The sequence below is a fragment of the Megalops cyprinoides genome, chromosome 9 (genome assembly GCF_013368585.1).
Source record: "Megalops cyprinoides isolate fMegCyp1 chromosome 9, fMegCyp1.pri, whole genome shotgun sequence".
In the NCBI taxonomy this organism is placed as follows: Eukaryota; Metazoa; Chordata; class Actinopteri; order Elopiformes; family Megalopidae; genus Megalops; species Megalops cyprinoides.
The window spans coordinates 1,085,577-1,104,620 of record NC_050591.1 but is presented as its reverse complement, the minus strand read 5'-3'; the positions used below and the strand labels follow the sequence as shown (position 1 = coordinate 1,104,620).

Here is a 19,044-nt window from a genome sequence, read left to right as displayed (position 1 = left end):
AGATTTCCAGTGAATAACACCTTAGCATTACATACTCTGAAAAGACTAGTTTGTGAATTGGAGTAGCCATTTTTATACTCTTGGTGAAATGAAGAGAAATGTGACATTTTCAGTGTTTATCTAAAACACAAGGCAACACATTTCCCCCTAAACAAGGTCAGTATGACTCCTGACTCATCAAGTTCAGCCCATCTGTCCCTCACTGCTGGTTCCAGCAAGGAGATCAGTAACTCCTCTTAATATACAATAATGTACCGCAGCTAATGCCAGTTAGTATTCTGCAACTGCTTTTATGTGGCAGGTGCAACCACATGTCAGATCAAGCAAAAACTAACAGGGCTCTACACTCATACTTTCAGCTATGGCATTTATTCCCCTCTGGACATTTTAGTGAAATTTATTAGCTTTACTCTACGGCTCCAGGACCAGTCCTGGCAGTCTGACACATGTATCAACTGATTCATGCAATATGAAAACGCTGTTTACCCATAGATAGAATATCACAGACCTGAATCAGACTTTGACTTGTAAAAGATTTCTAAAACATTTGAGAAATTTTATTATCATCATATTACAACTTAATGATAGTGAAATACTATGCTAGAAAATGACATTTATTGGAAATAATTTCAGGCAAATGCTGATTTATTTCAGTGCATATAGACAAATATGTAATGTGAACATGAATCCATAATTTTGGTACTGAAAATCTACACAGTAATTTCTACAAGTGAGTTTTAAAATAATAGGCTGGTACAAAACAGATAGGTACAAGTACTACAGATAACTTATAAAATGTATGCATATTTCCAAAAAAATGTATATGTATAGAGATGTTGGTATGTTTCTAAAAGCTAGCCACAAAATATGCTGCTATCAGGACATACCTGTCTGACACTGTAAAGGTTAAAGCTAAAGCTTAATGTATAATTTAAAAATAAACTCCAAAAACCAGTTTATGGAAGCACTGCCTGAAGATTCAAAAAGTCAACATCACACATCTTTAAAAACCATGCATGACATGCTACAATGTGAGAAAGTTTCTGCCCCCTGTATTTTCTAATCACATGGGTACTGAGCACAGCATAAGATCTGGACGTACTTTCTTTTTCATTTGTTAGTGATCACTTGCCGTGTCACAAACTACAGTAAATGAAGTTACACTATTCTTTCTTGGCTTAATTTTTTTTTTAATTTATGGTGGAAGTTAACACAGATGACCTTATGGGCACCAACAAATACAGCGTTGTTTCTGCTGCAGACTTTTGTAATTTGACAGACCTGCCTTGAAATACATTACAAAGGAATGCAAATATTATAAGAACATTTAATTCAATTAAACATTTTAAGCTATGATTGTCTAATTTTAGTGGAAGAGGCTGAGAGTAAACATTAGCCGTAAACATTGTTTTACTATAAAAGACTGCAGTTTATTCAATTTTCTTCATGACCTGCAATTATTTATTCCATGACTATGAGTCTGTAGGACTGCTTTGGCCCATAAATGTACAAGAATGGAAGTAATACTCCAAGCTGCAGTTTGAGAAATTCAAGGTTTTAAAAGCAGACAAGTATAGCCTCCATTCAGTATACTAACCTACTTCCAGTAAATCCTATACTGGCTCAAACTCCTGAAAACTGCGAGTGATATTTCCATCTACATGAGTGACAAAAGAATATAGTGAAAGAGCAACACAGCACAATGTTAAATCATGTCTGATTAGGTTAGTTTTGTCATCAATTTGTAACACAGAAACATTCTAAAGGGTTTCTAGACACATATTAAAAATCACATGACCAGACCGATGGACATTTTCAGGGAAATCACTCAGGCCTACACTGAAAGGCTGGCAATGCACATTTACATGGGGCTCTGTGGGATAATCTCCTGTGAAAATATTTTATTGTCGCTATTGGACTAGATGGTGATTTTAGAATTCAAGAGTAGTGGCAGGTTTTCAATGAAATTAAATTGTCACCTTGAGAGTTATTTGTTAAATATAAAAACGCCTTGCCTGCTTTAATACCTTTGTGTATTCAAAATCATCAATGCTTTTCAATACACTGATTTACTTGGCAGCTAAAAATGTTTTTATTCTTAACTCTGCAATTTAGGTGGTTCCACTACTTTGTACTTTGTCCAGAGATCTCACAGAATCCCAGGAATGTTGTGCATTAGTTTCAAACAGGTTAATTGTAGAGACACACTAAGGGCTTGGCAAAACCACACTCCAAATACTCACCTGAGCAGCCCCAAAGAAACTGCTGTACTGGAATTTAATGGAAAATACATCAATGGCAACGTCAAGGTGAAAAAACATCTAATAAATGTGAACCACGCTTTACTATATATTTTGCTTTAATTTCCCATTTTTATATTTAATAAAAAATTGAACCATCAACCATGGCTCCACCTAAAGCTGGGGAGTGATAGTGAAGCACAGCCAGAAGTCAGAAAATATATAAAATAGATACCCACCAGGTCACTCGGCTGGGGGCTCACATCTCAGTATCACAGCTGCCCATCTATGACTAAGCAGTTACTGTATACTCACTGAGGTTACAGAGGACATTTCAGACAGATGCCAGAACACAGCAGCCACCTGCCATAAGAATATAACTACTCTTTGTTCCACTGACACCTGGGTGATGGATGCTGAATTTTCCATATTTTCTACAATGGCATTAACAAATGAGGGAGAACGTCTCTTATACATATGCATAGCAAATTTTCACTATGGAGATATCACTTTTTTTGTTGGATTTTTAATACACATAATGCTATTTCAAATAATGAAACCCATTTATAAACAGCAGAATCCTCATAGAGAAAACCTATCATACTATCATCAAGGTGCATGAAATGCAGAGGGATCGGAGCTTGTTGTTGGCAGGTAAAATTGTGTGCCGCAGCCACAATGAGACAGATGTGTTGGAAGAGCAAAGCCAGCAGAATCACTGTGGCACCAATGAAATACTGAACAAGAGAAGAATAACTTTGGGTATCTGTGGCTGTGCTTCCAATAAGACAACATCAACGTCTCAATACAAGGGTTATGATAATGTGTGAAAACAGGGCAAGATGTTGTGCTGGACAGGAAGTATGCAACAGGGCTGAAAGACTTTCACTGTAATATGATTCACTGTCCAATTGAAGGGAATTTGTAAAGGAAAGTGATCTGTTAATCTGGGAAAGACAACCTGCAGCTGGACTGAGAAATGAGAACTGTGCAGGGAAAGTGGACTGAGAAATAAGGGAAATAGTAAGTTGTGGCCAGAGTACAATACAAATCTCTGGTCCTCGCCTTTTCGTGACGCAAGAGGAAATCGCTCTTACCTTCAATGCATTATCAAACCATATAGCACTGCCAGAGCACTCTGCTCTGCAACCACTGGTCTCCTTGTCACCCCTCTCTGAAAGGGTCCATACTCTCAGTCATGTCTGTTCACTGCTTTGACCCCCCAGGAGTGAGATGGCCTTCCAACAACAGCTGAACCATTGAATATCTTCTGTCACAAACTGAAAACCCATTTATTCAAACTGCATCTTGGATTAACTAACACTAAACATTCATGCCATATCCTCAGAAAACATTTGCTATATCTTCAAATTTCCTCATGCACATACTATGGCACCTAACAGAATATGACATATTGTGTAATGACTCATATAGAATAGCAACATTCTGGACCATTCTTGTCAGATTTAGTATCATCTTTGCTTTTAGTCTAACTTTCTTTTACTTTGTACCAAATTTAGATGCTGTCCAATCAGAGAAGACCAGATGAGAGTGTTTTTGAGTGAGGGCGATGATAAAACTTGAGAGAAAGTCACGAGGCTAGGCAGCTGCAGCCAGAAAATGGAGTGACTCCTCTTGGTTTTGTAGCCAATTGGTTCTGGACCAATGCCAGCCCAGAGCGAGTGGCATCTTGGGTTCAGTAAGCAGAAGATGAGGACGCAGGCGAAAGGGCCAAAAGACAAGAAGTGAAAGATTTGGCCGTCAGTTTTAATGTGTCACCTGAGACGTCCAGGTCTGCAGCAAGCTGACAAGGTGTCTGACAAGTCAGAAAACAAGTGCCTGGGTGTTGAACAAAATCTTCAGGGGTGAAAGGAAAGCCAAACAGCCATTGTGAGTGCAAATGCAAATTATAATTACTAGCAATATTCCTCATGTACATAGCAATGCCTTACACTCATCTGTGACTTACGTACACATAGGAACCTTTCTTCAACTGGTGGGAACCATTTTCATGTTGTCCTTTGCAATCTTACTTTTAGAAACTCCAAAAAAATTTCCATCACAATGCATCTCCAGGATCATTACATTCTGATGTATAATCCATAATGCAGGAGTATACATTCTGTCTTTACTATATAAGTAACATGATATCATATTTATTATGAATGGGAACACTTTCCATCCATTTTGTATCCAACATCACAGTCTTGGGGATATTTGGAAGAAAGTCACACAAACAGAATGGGAGTGATAATTGCCACCACTCACCTATATGCCCTCAAAACAAAACAAAAATTAATTTGGGACAAGATCAAGTCCATTGAGTTTGGTGAACTACTCTTTGAAAGCCAACCAACCAAAGAATAAAAAGTATGACAGCTGTGTTGTGCTTTCACCATGGAAACCTGACCCAACCTGCAGTTCACTCTCTAAATAAATGATATTAGAAAGCAGAATCCGTTTCAGCGAGAGAGGCTGGTACAAAGCTCAGCAGCTGCATCTGTCTGTGCAGAACACACAAGCCTCGAACATGAGTAAGCCCAGTTCCAAGCCCAGAATAAATCTGGGACAGCCACATTACATCCAAATTAAGACACCACTGCGACAATGGTTTCCTTTTCTCTCAGTCTGTAAATATGTTTGGAGATGAGAAGGGTGAAGGAACTCGTCCAGATTTTATGTTTCTGGGGTGATGAATGCCATTCATGGGTTTAATTGACGAGTCTGTTAATTCAGCATTTTCCCCAACTGGACCGAGTCCCTTTGGCAGACTCCAGGGTTGGGTATGTGTGAGAACGTGTCTGGTATTTGACCACTGAAAACGGAATGTGTGGCACCAAAACATCTCTCCGAACTGCCAGGTCACTAGTGCATACACAGACACACAGACACACACAAATACACACAGACACACACAAATACACACACACAGAAACCACAGACAGAGGGAAGATGCTGCCATTCCTAAATGCATGCCTGTAGCATTACACCAAAGACATAGAGCCCTAGCCACATAATCTGTATAAAAAAGTATGAATTACATTGGAACTGGTTTGTTATGTAAGGGCCATACACTGCTACCAGTACAAGGAGATTGTCCTTCAGATTTTAGGGTGACCTGTGCTTCAACTGTATGCTTTGCTTGGCAAAGTGGGGAGCCTTTGGAAAAAAATGAAAACTGTGTAGCACTACTGATAAAGGCATTTAGAAAGAACTTTCCCAATAACATTGCTTACCAGACTGAGGTTTAAAAGCACAGTGTTACCTTTAGAAAAATAAGAACAAAACAAATCTCATACATGACGGATCTGATACCCTACCATGTCATATTGAGATGGTAGAGTACTGGACTCATCTCTCACCAGACTACATTAAGAAAGATTTACCTCGGCTCTTGGCTGCTTCCTTCAGGCTGTTCATGACTGTTGGTTTTATACTCTCCAGAATAAATCTTCCCTCCAGTCCTGGGTAAAGAGACCTTGAGGAATATCAGAGGCTTTTCTTTAGAAAGTAAATTCTCTGTGAACCTTGGTTCAGGAAAAAAAAACACACACCTGTGATTTTTAACACTTTACATTTTTAACACTTTACATTTTCACATGTATGTTGCATTGGCTTCACTTCAACTCTATAACAATCTTGTTACACAGGTTATCAAATCATGCTGTTTTTAAAAACATTTCTGCACATATATATTAATTTGAGAAGTCTTTCTTCTTGCTTTCTTCAGTCAAGTTATGCTCCAATGCTAAAAAACAGTACTTTCAACTAGAGTTGGGACCGATCCACTCCAATATTGGTATCGGGTGCCGATACTGACGTAATTCACTCATTGGATATCGGGACTGTTGTTACCGATCCACGTACTGATCCAGATTCCATAATCTGATGTTTTTGTGAATTATATATATATGTAGCCTAATAATGCAATTTTACGCCCATAGCCAAATGCTGTAGCACAAATTAGTTAATTAATTAGTAATTAAACAGTTCTACAAAGATATCCAGTAGTCCGTATATTTTTTTTGTCTCCCAGAATTCTATGAGTTAGACGTACAGGCAGAGCGCTGGATTAGTCTGCAACTGAGTGAGCTTGTAACGTTAACAGTTAACTATCAACTCGACATGTCCTTAGTTTGGAGATATTTTAGTCCCGAAACACAGAAAAGCAACTGAGTGAGCTAGTAACGTTAACAGTTGACCATCAACTCAACATGTCCTTAGTTCTGAGATATTTTAGTCCCAAAACACAGAAAAGTAAGACAGCAACTTGTAATGCGTGTAAAGCCAACATTCCAAGAGGTGTAAGTTGTGCTGCATCGTATAATACTAGGGGTGTACCTGACTCAGAATTTTGTCAGTCAAATTGGATTTGGCTGTTCAATATGAATATTCGACTATTCGTTCCTTTTTTTCATATATACTATCTGCCAATCTGAAAATCCATTGGCATGAGTTTCAGTAATGATTTCAACCACATTAACATAGTCAAATGCAACAGAGTCATGGGAACCCTTTTGTGCGTATGGTCACACTGGTGTGATTAGTCGTTTAGCGCGTATGCTAAAACCGGTGCGATTAGAAAACTACATGAGAAACTACATTGAGAAAACAGCGATTTAACATTAAAAAAGAAATCAAATACTAACTGAAAACTATGAGAAGCTTAATAATGCTAATGAAGACATAACAAACCATGTGTAAGACGCACGCTACTTAGCATAAAGAATAAGTTACATGCGAAAGGGTTAAACTACAGTTCAAATAAATTGCTTTGGAACACATCTAAATTTAATGCATTTTTGCATATTTTTTGCTCTTTTAATAAGTGCTGTGTGGTTTACTACAGCCTCATGTAACCTTACACATAATACCACCAACAACAATAATAATAATGATAATAATGATAATAATAATATTCAAGAAAAAAGAGCTCTGGTATTGGATCTGTATGAGTATCGGCAGATATCCAAATTCAGGTATCGTAATCGGATCAGAACTGAAAAAAAGTGGACTGGTGCATCTCTACTTTCAACAACTCTCAGAGTTGAAAATCTAAAAATATGAATTTTCTTTATGCTCTCCTTTTTCATACTTTTTTCTGGAATTGGCCATTATAGATTAAGCTTTCCTCTCTGCAACATCTTCTACACTCACACAGGACAAATACAATCCTCTGATATATTCAGCCAATCGCTGTTATTCACAATACAAGTTCCACAGTTCACCACTGAACAAACTGCAGGGTAACTGCATCTCCACTGACATCACCCCAGTGACTTGCAGGCATCTCACTAGGCGCTAAAGGGTACTAATCAGTGTTGAGACAAGGGGTCCCAGACCTATGAGTATGGAATAGAGTATTCTGTTCTGAGTTTCAGTCCTCTGTACTGACTTTCATCATGTCTGAAAAGGAGATAAGGAATGCCTGCATAGCAAATATGTAGTTAATAGGCATCAGCAGTGATGGCTAAATTATCCTGGAATATTTATTTTAACGGTTTAAACAAAACATCCGCTCACTACAACACTGATTATTGGGTAATGTTCAGCTTCCTTTAGTGACAGGATTATTTATGCTTTTCTTCTCTACTGAAAATGAAAACAAGACTTCCAGCTGAAAATAAACAAATATGTATGCACTATCAGGCAGGTGACTAGTCAACAGAAGAGAAGACATAGGCTGTGTCCCAATACTAAGTCAGCTGCCTGCTGCCTGCATCCTTAGAAGTGAGCTCCCTTATAAGGTAGCATCCTAACGGAAAAGGAACCTCAAAAGGCAACGAAATTGGGACACACTTTGAAGGCAAGATGACGGCATAGATCATTTGTGTCCCTGGAGAGAAAATTAGTTTAACGTTCATGTAACTAAATAACTAGCCACTAGATCAGTGATCAGTTACTTTTTTCAATTTAATCAGATTATCATGTTAAGTATTTCAGTAGCTGTAAAAGACTTCACCTTTGTTTGATGGACAACCAAACTACCGCTATGTTAGCTAGATAGCTAGCTTGTTCTATTGGAAAGTAATGTGATTACCAGCAAGCTAGCTAGCTAGTTCACGGAAAGCTCACTAAGGCTTAAAAACATTACGTACATTATTCCAGTGTATTAAATAATTACAATGTATTTATTAGATATAACCGCAACAAATTATTGAGCTCACTGTATACGGACATTTATAATGAGCTCCTCTACTACCACTGCATCTACCGCTGTGGTGTTTTCAGCCACCATTAATTTAACGGAAGTTGAGAAGCCTGAGGTAATTGCAAAGACTTATGCCTTGTCAGTACTCCGGCCCCCTGGCTGTTGTGTTTATGTTCTCTCCATCTGTCATTGTGGTCCATGTGCTTTTGTTTGTTGTTTTTCCTTGTGTTCCAGCCCTGCCCCACTCTCCGCCCTGTCTCTGCCCACCTGATTACTGTGATCATTTCCACCTGCCTGCCTGCGCACCTGCTTCCCATCCCCTCGGCAACCCTGCCCTATATCTTCCCTGCGTGTCTCTGTCCTGTTGCTAGTTCGTTGCGGTGTGTTCCTACCTGTTTCGTCCCCACCTTTGTTTCTGTCTGTTTGCTTTCCTGTTTTTCGACCTCGCCTGTGCTCCGACCTGGTTCCTGCCTGCTGCCTTGCCCCGATCGCCTGATAGCCTGCCTGCCTGGTTCTCGACCCTGCCTGCTCCTGTTCCTGATCCTGGTTTTGCCTACGGACTGCCTGCCTGGTTCTCGACTCTGCCTGTTTCGAGTTTGCGATTTTGCCTCACGATTTCAATAAACCCGCTTGGAACCAGAAGCCCCCGTCGTCTGCATCTGAGTCCTTGCCTGAGCCTTAACAACCCTACCTGGCGAAGGATACATTGGATGCTGCCTTCAAATTTAACTGAAATAAGGCACCTTAGAAAGGCACATTTTATGATGACTTTGGTTTGGGACATGCCTACGAAGGGCAAGTGTGCAAAACTGTGAAAATAGTGAAAATACTCCCTTTAAATGCTGCCTTCTAAGGCAGCTGACTTCGTATTGAGACACAGCCATAGTCTGACATTTGTTGAAAATTAACAGTCATACCGTGGGTACTCATCTGAGGTGATGTAAACTGCATCCTTCTCATTCACAGATGAGGAAAATGCTACAAATGTGTCGTTCTGCAGTGGGAGCAGCTCCAGGCCAATGAGGTCACTGTAGCAGCCATCGCTAAGGACAAACTCCAGCAGGAGGAGCTTCTCCTGCGAAGACCCTTGGTGTCTGGTCTTCCTCAGCACATGCCGCACCAGAGCGGGTGTCACCTTTGCCACCTTTCCCAAAGTCGGAGGGTATGCAGCCAAGACAGCACCCACAGCAGCTGGTACCTTGGCCACTTGCATCCCTGAGCTCTGGAGGTAACTGATCACAGCCTCTGTGCTGTCCTTGCCATCGTCCAGCTCCAAGAACACTGCCTGCTCTACTGTGATCCAGTCACCACTGAGGGAGTAGATGACCGGCAGTTGGATGAGGTCCTGAAAAAGGGGCTCCAGAATGGGCTTCCAGTGGGCCCGCACCCTGCTAGGGTCTGGCCATGCCCTGTAGGACCCTTGGGCAGAGAGGGGGAAGTCCTGGTCCTCTTTGGTCTGGATCCTCTTGATGACCTCCATGACGAGAGTGAAATAGGCCCTGGGGATGACTGTGATGACCAGCAGCTCATTCCATAGCGCCGCCGGGTCCCTCCACTGGTCCACCTCCCGCCACTTAATGCTCCGCCGGTTGTCAGTGAGACCAAAGAAGCCACTGACGTGCACAGGCAACCCAGTGGTGCTCTCCTCGCCTGGTGGGAGTGGAAGAAAACAGAAGGCCCGCCCTGAAAACCCAGAGCTGGCTCCCTCATCGTCATCCACTGGGGTAAGGGGCAGGGCAATGCCGATGGCAGGGATGAACCTGAGGTCATCGGCCAAGGTGTCCAGGTCACCACACATCCCACGACCCCCGACCCCATTGCAGACCAGCCAGGTGGTCCTCTGTGTCTCCTTTGTCATCTCGTCCTGCGTCTCAATGTTCACCTGGTAGGTGGCGCAGGTGACTTTTCCACCAGGGACGCCGTTGCTGTAGCTGTCGATCGCCAGGCCCAGGGTCTTCAGGGAGCTGGGCCGCTCCAGCTTCCCTTCAGGGTCCTCACTGGCCGTGACCCGGAAGAGCATCCTCTCTGTGCCATCCGACTCGCGAGCGTGCAGTGAGACCTCCTGCACGCTCTTAAGGAAGAGAAGCACTGTGTCGGCGTCAGCCTTGAAGGACTCAAAGAGCTCCAGGACCTTCTCCTTGTTGTAGATGTTCCCGCTGAGCTGGGAGGGCCTCACACGGAGTGGGAAACGGAACAGGGTGCCTGGGAAGCTGCCGTCTTTGATGGTTTTCTCTGAGCTCCCGAACAGGCCGATGTAGGGGGCGAATTGATCCGTGTGCTCCGTTATCTCCTTGATGTCCATCTTCAGGTTCCAGCACTGTCCCGATTCATGCGGCCCAAACAGGGTTTGGTGGGGGTCCAGCATGCCAATTTGATCACCACTGAAAATGCTGGGGACATCTAAAACAAATTAAAAACCTTTTTAGCTCAAACATTCAGGGAGGTGTTCAAGCTAACCACCTTGTCGGCTTTTTTCTTAACTTTTACATATTTATGGAATTTGCAGTATTTATTCATTCTTAAACATAATTGAGATGTAAGCAGTCACTAATAAAAAGGAAATAATAACACAATGCAATATTTACTTAAATTCATTGCAAAAATGTCAGGAAGGAGTGTTTAACTTGAAGTTTAACTTCACTTTCCCCCATACTGTACATTGCTCTACATCATTTACAAAAATTTAAGAAAAAGAAGCTGACCCACATGTGAATTACTATTTTGATGGGAAAATCCTTACCTGTAATGTGGTACACTGAATTGAAACCAATCCCAAATCTTCCAACTTTCAGGGGGTCATCCCTCTTTCGACTCCTCGCTATTTCCTGAATACCATTCCAATCCTCAGTCGTAAACACTGCATTATTGTACACATACAAAGCCGGGCCTGATAGGAAAATTGGAAAGATAAATTTGTGAATGAAAACATACTTTTTTATGCAAATGTAAGATTCATTTTTAAACTAAGCGTCAATTATTTTGATCCAAAGGGCATTATCCTAAATTTAATGTAAAAAAAATGTAAAAAAGATTTACATTCACATCATTAGCACAGTTTAAAGTGAGACTAGCGGTATCCAATGAAGTCATCTAAATGAATAAAATTATGACAGAGCTAGACTGGTGAAGAGTTTGTTCTACATTCTAAAAATGTCTGGGAGTTAATGGACACAAGTGACTGCCAATAATCCAAATTATATCAAAATAATCCAAATTAAATCTACTCTCTCTACACTAGTGGCTTCAAAATAAGGAACCTGCCAACAAAACCATATCATTTCCAAGTGACTTTAGACAAGTTACATATGCTCCATAAAAATGCCTGAACACATTTCAAGGTGGTTTCTTTACTTTTTAAAAATGGGGCTGTGACCCATGAAGGATTTCAACCCATTTGACTCTCCAAACATGGAGATATAGCTGCTTACCCCCAAAAACCAAGAATAATGTAGAAACCAAAATAATGCTGGAGACCTCACAGGAAGGAAAGCAGGTCATGATACCGGGCAGAGCTTCCCCTACCTTGATACTGCGCCATGTCATGTGACCAAAGTGATTCTCGTCCATACTCTGTCTCATCATACATAAATTTCACTTCAGTGGCACCTGCGTCCTCTGCATTCTGAATCAGCTCCTGGAAGAAAAAAGAGCCATCTGGTTTACATGTAAGTACTAGCATGAAGGTCAAAAAAATTTCTTTATATTTATCTGCCACCTTCTGTTGTGTCTTAGAACAGAGAGGGGCAATAAAGTTCATACACACAAAATTCTGTCTCCCCAACTTGACGTACTTTGAGCCAAAGACAACTGATGCTGGACCAGTACCTACCAATACAACATTTAAATCACACTCCTCCCTTACAGTTTTGAGTTTGCTTATCCCATTGCCCAACAATCACCTTAGTCTGTATATTGCCAAATCACATGTGCGCTTCCATACACTCTATTGGATCAAAAAGCAACCACAATAGGGACTTGACTGGTGTTTCACATACTTTCAAAATCTGTCCCCCTTCTGGATACCTCCGTAGAATGTCTTTCAGAAACTCAACCAGGGGTGGTGTTGTCTGGCCAAACCGCCCTGTAACAACAGCAGACAGATAAATGTTGAGTTGTGTGGTGGCTTTTTTAAACAACAAACTACTTTAATACAAAAGGACCCTGTCTTTCTAGAGTTTTAACTATTACATGATAACATTACTACTATTGATGGTGTTATTCTATATATAAAACTGTACAAATTATATATATATATATACACACACACACACACACACACACACACATACATACAGATAGATACTATACACAATATACACATACATAATAAACATTATATATGTGTGTGTTTGTGTATACAACTACTACTAATTATCAATATTTTATTTCTTTTTTCGCCTAATTTTTTCACAATATCAGTGAACACATAGGACTTTACTTGTTCATATACAGTCAGTTCGTGGGCCTCTGTCACTAATCATAAGCAATTAAATTAAGCATAACCTAAAGACTGTGGTGACGATAACTACGGCCAATCAGTTGATAATATTCTGGTAGGACTAAGGGAATACTGCCAATATTTGCAGATCTCAAACCTTCTCCTTAATAATGACTGTGAAAGATTATTAAAGTCTTTCTTATCACAGTATTTAGGACTAAAATAGGACTAAAAAAAAAAAAATATTACATTTTGATGTGTTCTTAACTTTGACCGTAATTCAATGACTGTGGCAGAGATTCCTACCTCCTCCTTTTAGGCCCCGTCCTTGCAGTGTCATGAATATTTCATGGCTCCCAGGGAGCACCAGGCTTCCAGTCTGAACTCCATCATGCAGCTGAAAGGGTCAAGACAAAAAGAAAAGCCCTGTAAGCAAAATGCCAGTGACAGATGAATACTCCCATGAATACTACCAGTACTTGACTGAACTTTCCTAAAGTCTTCAGCAAAATGGTTCTGTGTACGGAAACGAACAAGAATGAAACAGTAACTTTTCAGTTACTGATGCTCGAATGGGTGCAGAAACTTATGACCAAGATAAAAGCTCCTGATGTGGGAAAGTTTTGTACCTGCTAACAATAGTTTGTGTAATTATGCTGTCTCATTATGCAGCGCATGAAGAATTCCCTTCCTTTGCAAGTGGTCTGCCAAAATAAAGCATCGTTGGACTATGACCTTAGTATATTTCATTTTAAGTGCTGGAAGTAACAAAGAGCCAACCATCAAACGTTCATTTCACAGTCAAATCTGACCTTATTGCGTGCTCTCAGGTAGCGTTGACTGCCCGGCAGAGCGCCAGAGCTAGGAGACACTTTCTGTGGTTCACCAAGACCAACTACTCCTCCAGCCTACAAGAGCAGACGCCCCCACAGGCCCGCTGAATGAACCGACTGAACTGGTGAGCCGATCACTCGAGCAGCTTGCCAAACAGCAGGAGACAGAGGAATATGATCGCTCCAGTTCAGCTTTCCTGCAATTGGCGGATGGTTATTACTGTAGCCTAGGGTTGCCAACCTTCCCGTAAAATACAGAAACATCCTGTAACTGAAAACTAAAAAACATGTTCCGTATTGCTCTGATACGGGACGTGCTTTGTTCCGTATTTTTGAGAATCGATTCAATGCAAATCTATGGGAGAGAAATATTACAGGTTAGACAGGGCAATTTATATGATAGAAGGAAACTCTGCTGCTCTCCCTCAGCCTGTCTGTCAAGTTATGTTCCACTACCCAAACAGAGAATGCACTTCTCATTGGTTGTAATTCACAACCAATGAGAAGCACTGTCAGCTACGATATGCCTGACAGCGCTAATGACTGAAATGCTTTCATAATACCAGGTCTGTTTTATTCAAAAGTGGGGCTGGGCGATAAAACTATAACAATAATTATCGCAATATAATTTTCCTAGAAATGTAACAAATATTCGATACAATTACTTTCCATGCTTAGATAGCAGGCACAGAAATGAATCATGAACTGCCAATCATGTCGCAGGAACAGAGCTATGCATTGCGCAAGTTAGTTTGCACAGTGAGCGGTATAAATTCAGGCCAGCACGTGGTATTGTTTACAGACACAGTGGCTGACAGGCTTGAAGTTGGAATGGAATACACAAAACAAGCGAAATGAGCGACACCGAAGAAAAAGCAGTGCCCATGACCAGCTCGAAGGACGAAGACCTCGCCGACAAGAAAGGTCACTCAACTTCAGTAGTTTGGAGATACTTTGGCTATTTACAATGCGACAAAAAACAAAGCAGCGTGCACTGCAAACTGTACCGAAGACACGTGCCATCAAAGACAGGCAACACCGCAAACCTGTTTCATCATTTGAAACAATATCACCCATTAGGATACACAGAAAGTAAGAAATTACAGTCCCAAACGAGTGTTGTTAGTGGACCCTCGACAAACACCAGGCCAGTACCCAGTACGACACAAAGACATCACAAATGCAATTGCATATTGCATTGCAAAAGACATGCTTCCCATTAGCGCTGTCGAAAATGAGGGATTCAAGGAGCTTATCAGAGTCCATCAAATGTAGTTTTTATATGTATTGTGTTTCTTAAAATACAGTTCTGTTTTATTCTAAAGAATGAGAAAATAATATATGTTAAACTGTTGTTTTGCACAGCCCAAATAAAATTCTTGAATGATAATCTGACACAAAAAAAATTCTAGCTAGTCCATGTGGATCACAGAGGAGAATGTGGGCCTTAGTTATATGGTGTGAAACTGTTCAGTTTGCACTCTAAGACACCATTCATAGGGGCATCTGCTGGTCAAAAAAAAATTATGCAATGCAATATAACATGACGACCCCACTAATCGCAACAAGCCATTAACCTATGAGCTGCAAGAATTAATGTGGTGGTAAGTCTGATGTAATAATCGCACCATTCTATGAGTTTTACACCAGCTGTGTCCTGCTGCTGCACAAGGTGTTGCCTGATTTACAAGCCCAAGTCAGAAATAATATCTGAAGCATTCAGAGCAGTAGTGTTAGGTTGACCTGAGGGCCTGCTGAGGCCTTCAATATCCAATTGTAGGCTATGCTGCAAAAACTGACTTCCAGCAACAGTTTTGGGGTTGTCGTTTCAGTTTTGGATTAAATGAAATGTGTATTCAGTATTACATTCATTTGGTTTAGCTCTAATATATCTGTCAACTACAGTAGTAGGCAAATCCCTGCACTCTTTTCCTGTGTCATTGACAGTCGCAATACAATTAAAAGCAGTTGCTTTGGATGCTGAAAATGAGTTTCAATAATGATTAGAGATGTGGTCAACTGTATAGAACTATATTGAAATGCAATTCATAAACTGAAAATCGTCTTTCATTTTCATTGAATTCATAAATTGAATTTCAGCTCATTCCCTGATTTGACTAAACTGTAATGGAATTGACCCCAGCTCTGATAATATTTCTTCATCTACTCTCCGTGGAAAGCTTGTAACTGATTTAAAAAGGTGGAAACAAAAGTGCATTTTTCCCCACAGCTCCTCTACAGTCATCACAATCACTGTTCCCTGAATTACTGCAGTCACTCGGGCTGCTGCAACTGAGGCAGCTAATTTTTCGTGCTGTCCTGGAGGTCTCACTTCTCCTTCCCCTCTCTGCCTGGATCCTGTGAGTGGCAATTCATTAATGCCGACTGGTCCTGTTTTGAGCTGCCAGTGAATGCACTCCCTACCATCAAGGTGGTGTAACAAAATAATTATAGATCAATACAGAGAAGCCAGGACCTCACAGTACAGGTGTACAGGACTGCCAATGGTCTAAGTGGAGACTGCTTAGGGTGCAGAACGTCTGAGTAAAAACAGAGACAGAGAGGACGCCCTTTACTAAGAATCAAACACTTATTTGGCATCCACAGTCCAGTGACTCAGAATGATACATAACCACAACATGATGTGAAATTGGCACCGGCATACAGTGACACCACTGTTTACAATTCAGATTTACGGAGTTTAAGAAGTCACTATAGAAAAAACATTTACATTAGGGTCAAGATTCAATCCAACCACAATGGGGCTTGGCCCATAACTTTGAGAAATGAATTTAAACCAATGTTAGCTGTCTTTTTAATTAACAGTGTTTTAATTAAACTTCAATTATTTCATAATTTATTCAGTAATAACAGTCTATCTTCATGAGAGCTGAACGCATGTGATTAAGGTCAAAGTGACAGACAAGGCTTCAACTGAATCCAAGGCTAGGCTGAGGTTGTTTCTCATATTTTGCCTTTAACTGCTGTTCATACATGATTTGGGAAGCCATTGGACTCTCAGTGCTGGTTAAGAATTCATTGACTAGGGCTGGGGTGGGGGCAGATGGGGGAAGATAGTTGACTTGTTACTGCCTGAAGAATTGCCGAAAGCTGAAATACCCAAACTAATGAAGGACGCTGAGTGGCTGCCAAACCTTTCAGATATCTGCTTTTAGAATTTAAATCAAATTAAGCTGTTTTGCCAAAGATCCTAAGCTTGCATGAAACGCTGTCCGACTTTTAAATAGACACTGGGCTGTGCACATATGTACCTTGAAGGGCTGCTTTATTAAAAACAACCGCTAGTTTAGGCCCACCCTGATATCCAATTAGAGCCTGACATTCATGTTAAACCCACCATATGGATTTTAATTTGGACACACTTGACCAATTACAAATCAAGTGAGTGGCCTTCTCATGCCAGATCAACCAAACAAAAATGTGCTTGGCCAACCAAGCAGTTTCCCAAATTTCTGGGACTGACAAGTACTGGCCCGTCCACTGCTTTCCCTCTTTAATGCTTGCTGACACAGTGAGTCTAGCTTTGCTTGCCCTGGTAAAGAAGTGCGAAAATCAGCCATCACACCAGTGCTCAAATTAAACAAGGATGCAGTCATAATTAAGTGTAATTCATCAAGCCACGCTTATAGTAACGATAACACCAATACTAATACTAATCATGCTATTAAGTTCACATTCAGCCAAGTCATGACCTGATTATGTCAGAGTGTACTCTTTGAATTATCTTGTTTTCTTTTTTATCTGCCCATGTTTGGAATATTCTTTATATCTGTGGTGAACATCTCATTTTTATGGAGGGGTAAACCAGTCATCTGAAAAAATATGTTGCTGCTGTGTTGCTGTGTTGCTGTGTTGAATGTGTGTGTGTGTGTGTGTGTGTGTGTGTGTGTGTGTGTGTGTGTGTGTGTGTGTGTGTGTGTGTAGGTAGGTGGATGTAACCAAACACAATAGCTCTCAGTAATTACAGACCAAAATCATGATGACAAATAAAAATTGGAGAAAACGAATACCTGCTTTAAAATATACATTTCAAAGTTAAAGACATAGCACCACAGTAGTCCGAATGAACATTTCATTGAATCACTGAGAAGCTAGATTTCAACATACAACACTCTATTTAAGTCTATTTAAATGTGTGTAATTGTTACTGTAAATGTAATGGCAGATCATGACTGATGCTACTTTTCATGAGGAAACCAGGTGTTACAGCAGCTCATATTACTCCTGCAAGCTTTCTCTACACACAAGTGGGTCATGACAAAACTACCTGCGTAAAGGACCCATTTCCAACCTTTTTCTTTTAATCAAAATGATTGCGTCTCTTTGCCATTATGGTAGAATTTTTGATGGTAAGTACACAAAGGTATTGTTTCCACAATAACAGCAATCACACAGAAAAAGTGGTGCCTGTTGTGTCATTCAACTCACTTGTTAATCACACAACATAGTTAAAAATGGGTCCAGAAGAATTACCAGTTAAGGTTCTTCCTTCCCCTGCCTCCACCTCACAGGTCCCCACTGGAGAATTAGCAAGGGGGATATTTTACCTGGAAAGCCACATGCTTAACCAACCAGAAAGGAAAAGCAGCTATATCGATTTCAGAGGTCAGCGTTCTAATCAGCTCACTGATAGGAGGTAGGAAAACTACAAAAGAACACATTGATTATACAGTACAACCAGTCCCTATAGCCTTGGTCCCCACTAGCATGTCAACAGCACTGATGTCCTGAAAATGCGAGTCAGACTCAGATAATGGATGAAACCAAATCCCAGCTATAAGCTTTAACACAAAAGCACTGCTAGCAGCTACAGGGCTTTCAGTTCCACAAAATCAAGCCCCTTTTTGTGTTGTTCTCTCTTTTTTTGTCACATATACTGAATTTTTGCATCAAATTGTATGTACTGAACAGTGTGAGTTACATTATGAAAATGGCAATATAAAGTACCAATGCTGATTAGCATACCATACACTTGTTTTTTTATATTAATATTTCTTCATTATTAATTTGGATGGATCCTTTAATCAGGTTGACCCTCAAAGCATATATATTTTTTTCATATATTTCTATAGTAAGTGTATCTTCATTAAGGGAACACCAGCAATGCCCTATCAGAAACAAAAACCTGTAATCCTCTGGTTACAAGTCTACCTCCTCAACCATTCATGGTATTGGTCAGATACAGTACATTGTTCTTGAAATACCATATAACTTTTTTTTTTCTACAAGAGTTATAAAACTGGCCACATCTTAAAATAAATATTTATAAAATCATTGAAACAATTAAAACATGTGCCAGGTAGTCCCTAGTGAAGGAGATGAACCATAGAGACAGGTGAAATCTTAGTTATTTAAGATCAA

The 19,044-nt window shown here is 40.4% G+C and overlaps 1 protein-coding gene across 3 annotated transcripts in view; it reads right to left on the bottom strand.

The window, feature by feature from the left end:
• Nucleotides 1–19,044, bottom strand: part of sacs (sacsin molecular chaperone) — a 37,774-nt gene that overhangs the window by 12,004 nt on the left and 6,726 nt on the right. For all 3 annotated transcript variants that reach the window (XM_036536186.1, XM_036536187.1, XM_036536185.1), the window contains 6 exons: nucleotides 13,136–13,226; nucleotides 12,387–12,472; nucleotides 11,914–12,025; nucleotides 11,132–11,278; nucleotides 9,309–10,791; nucleotides 5,627–5,718 (listed from right to left, as the gene is read on the bottom strand). In XM_036536186.1, the coding sequence (XP_036392079.1) occupies nucleotides 5,627–5,718; nucleotides 9,309–10,791; nucleotides 11,132–11,278; nucleotides 11,914–12,025; nucleotides 12,387–12,472; nucleotides 13,136–13,226 (2,011 nt within the window). The remainder of the gene's footprint in view (nucleotides 1–5,626; nucleotides 5,719–9,308; nucleotides 10,792–11,131; nucleotides 11,279–11,913; nucleotides 12,026–12,386; nucleotides 12,473–13,135; nucleotides 13,227–19,044) is intronic.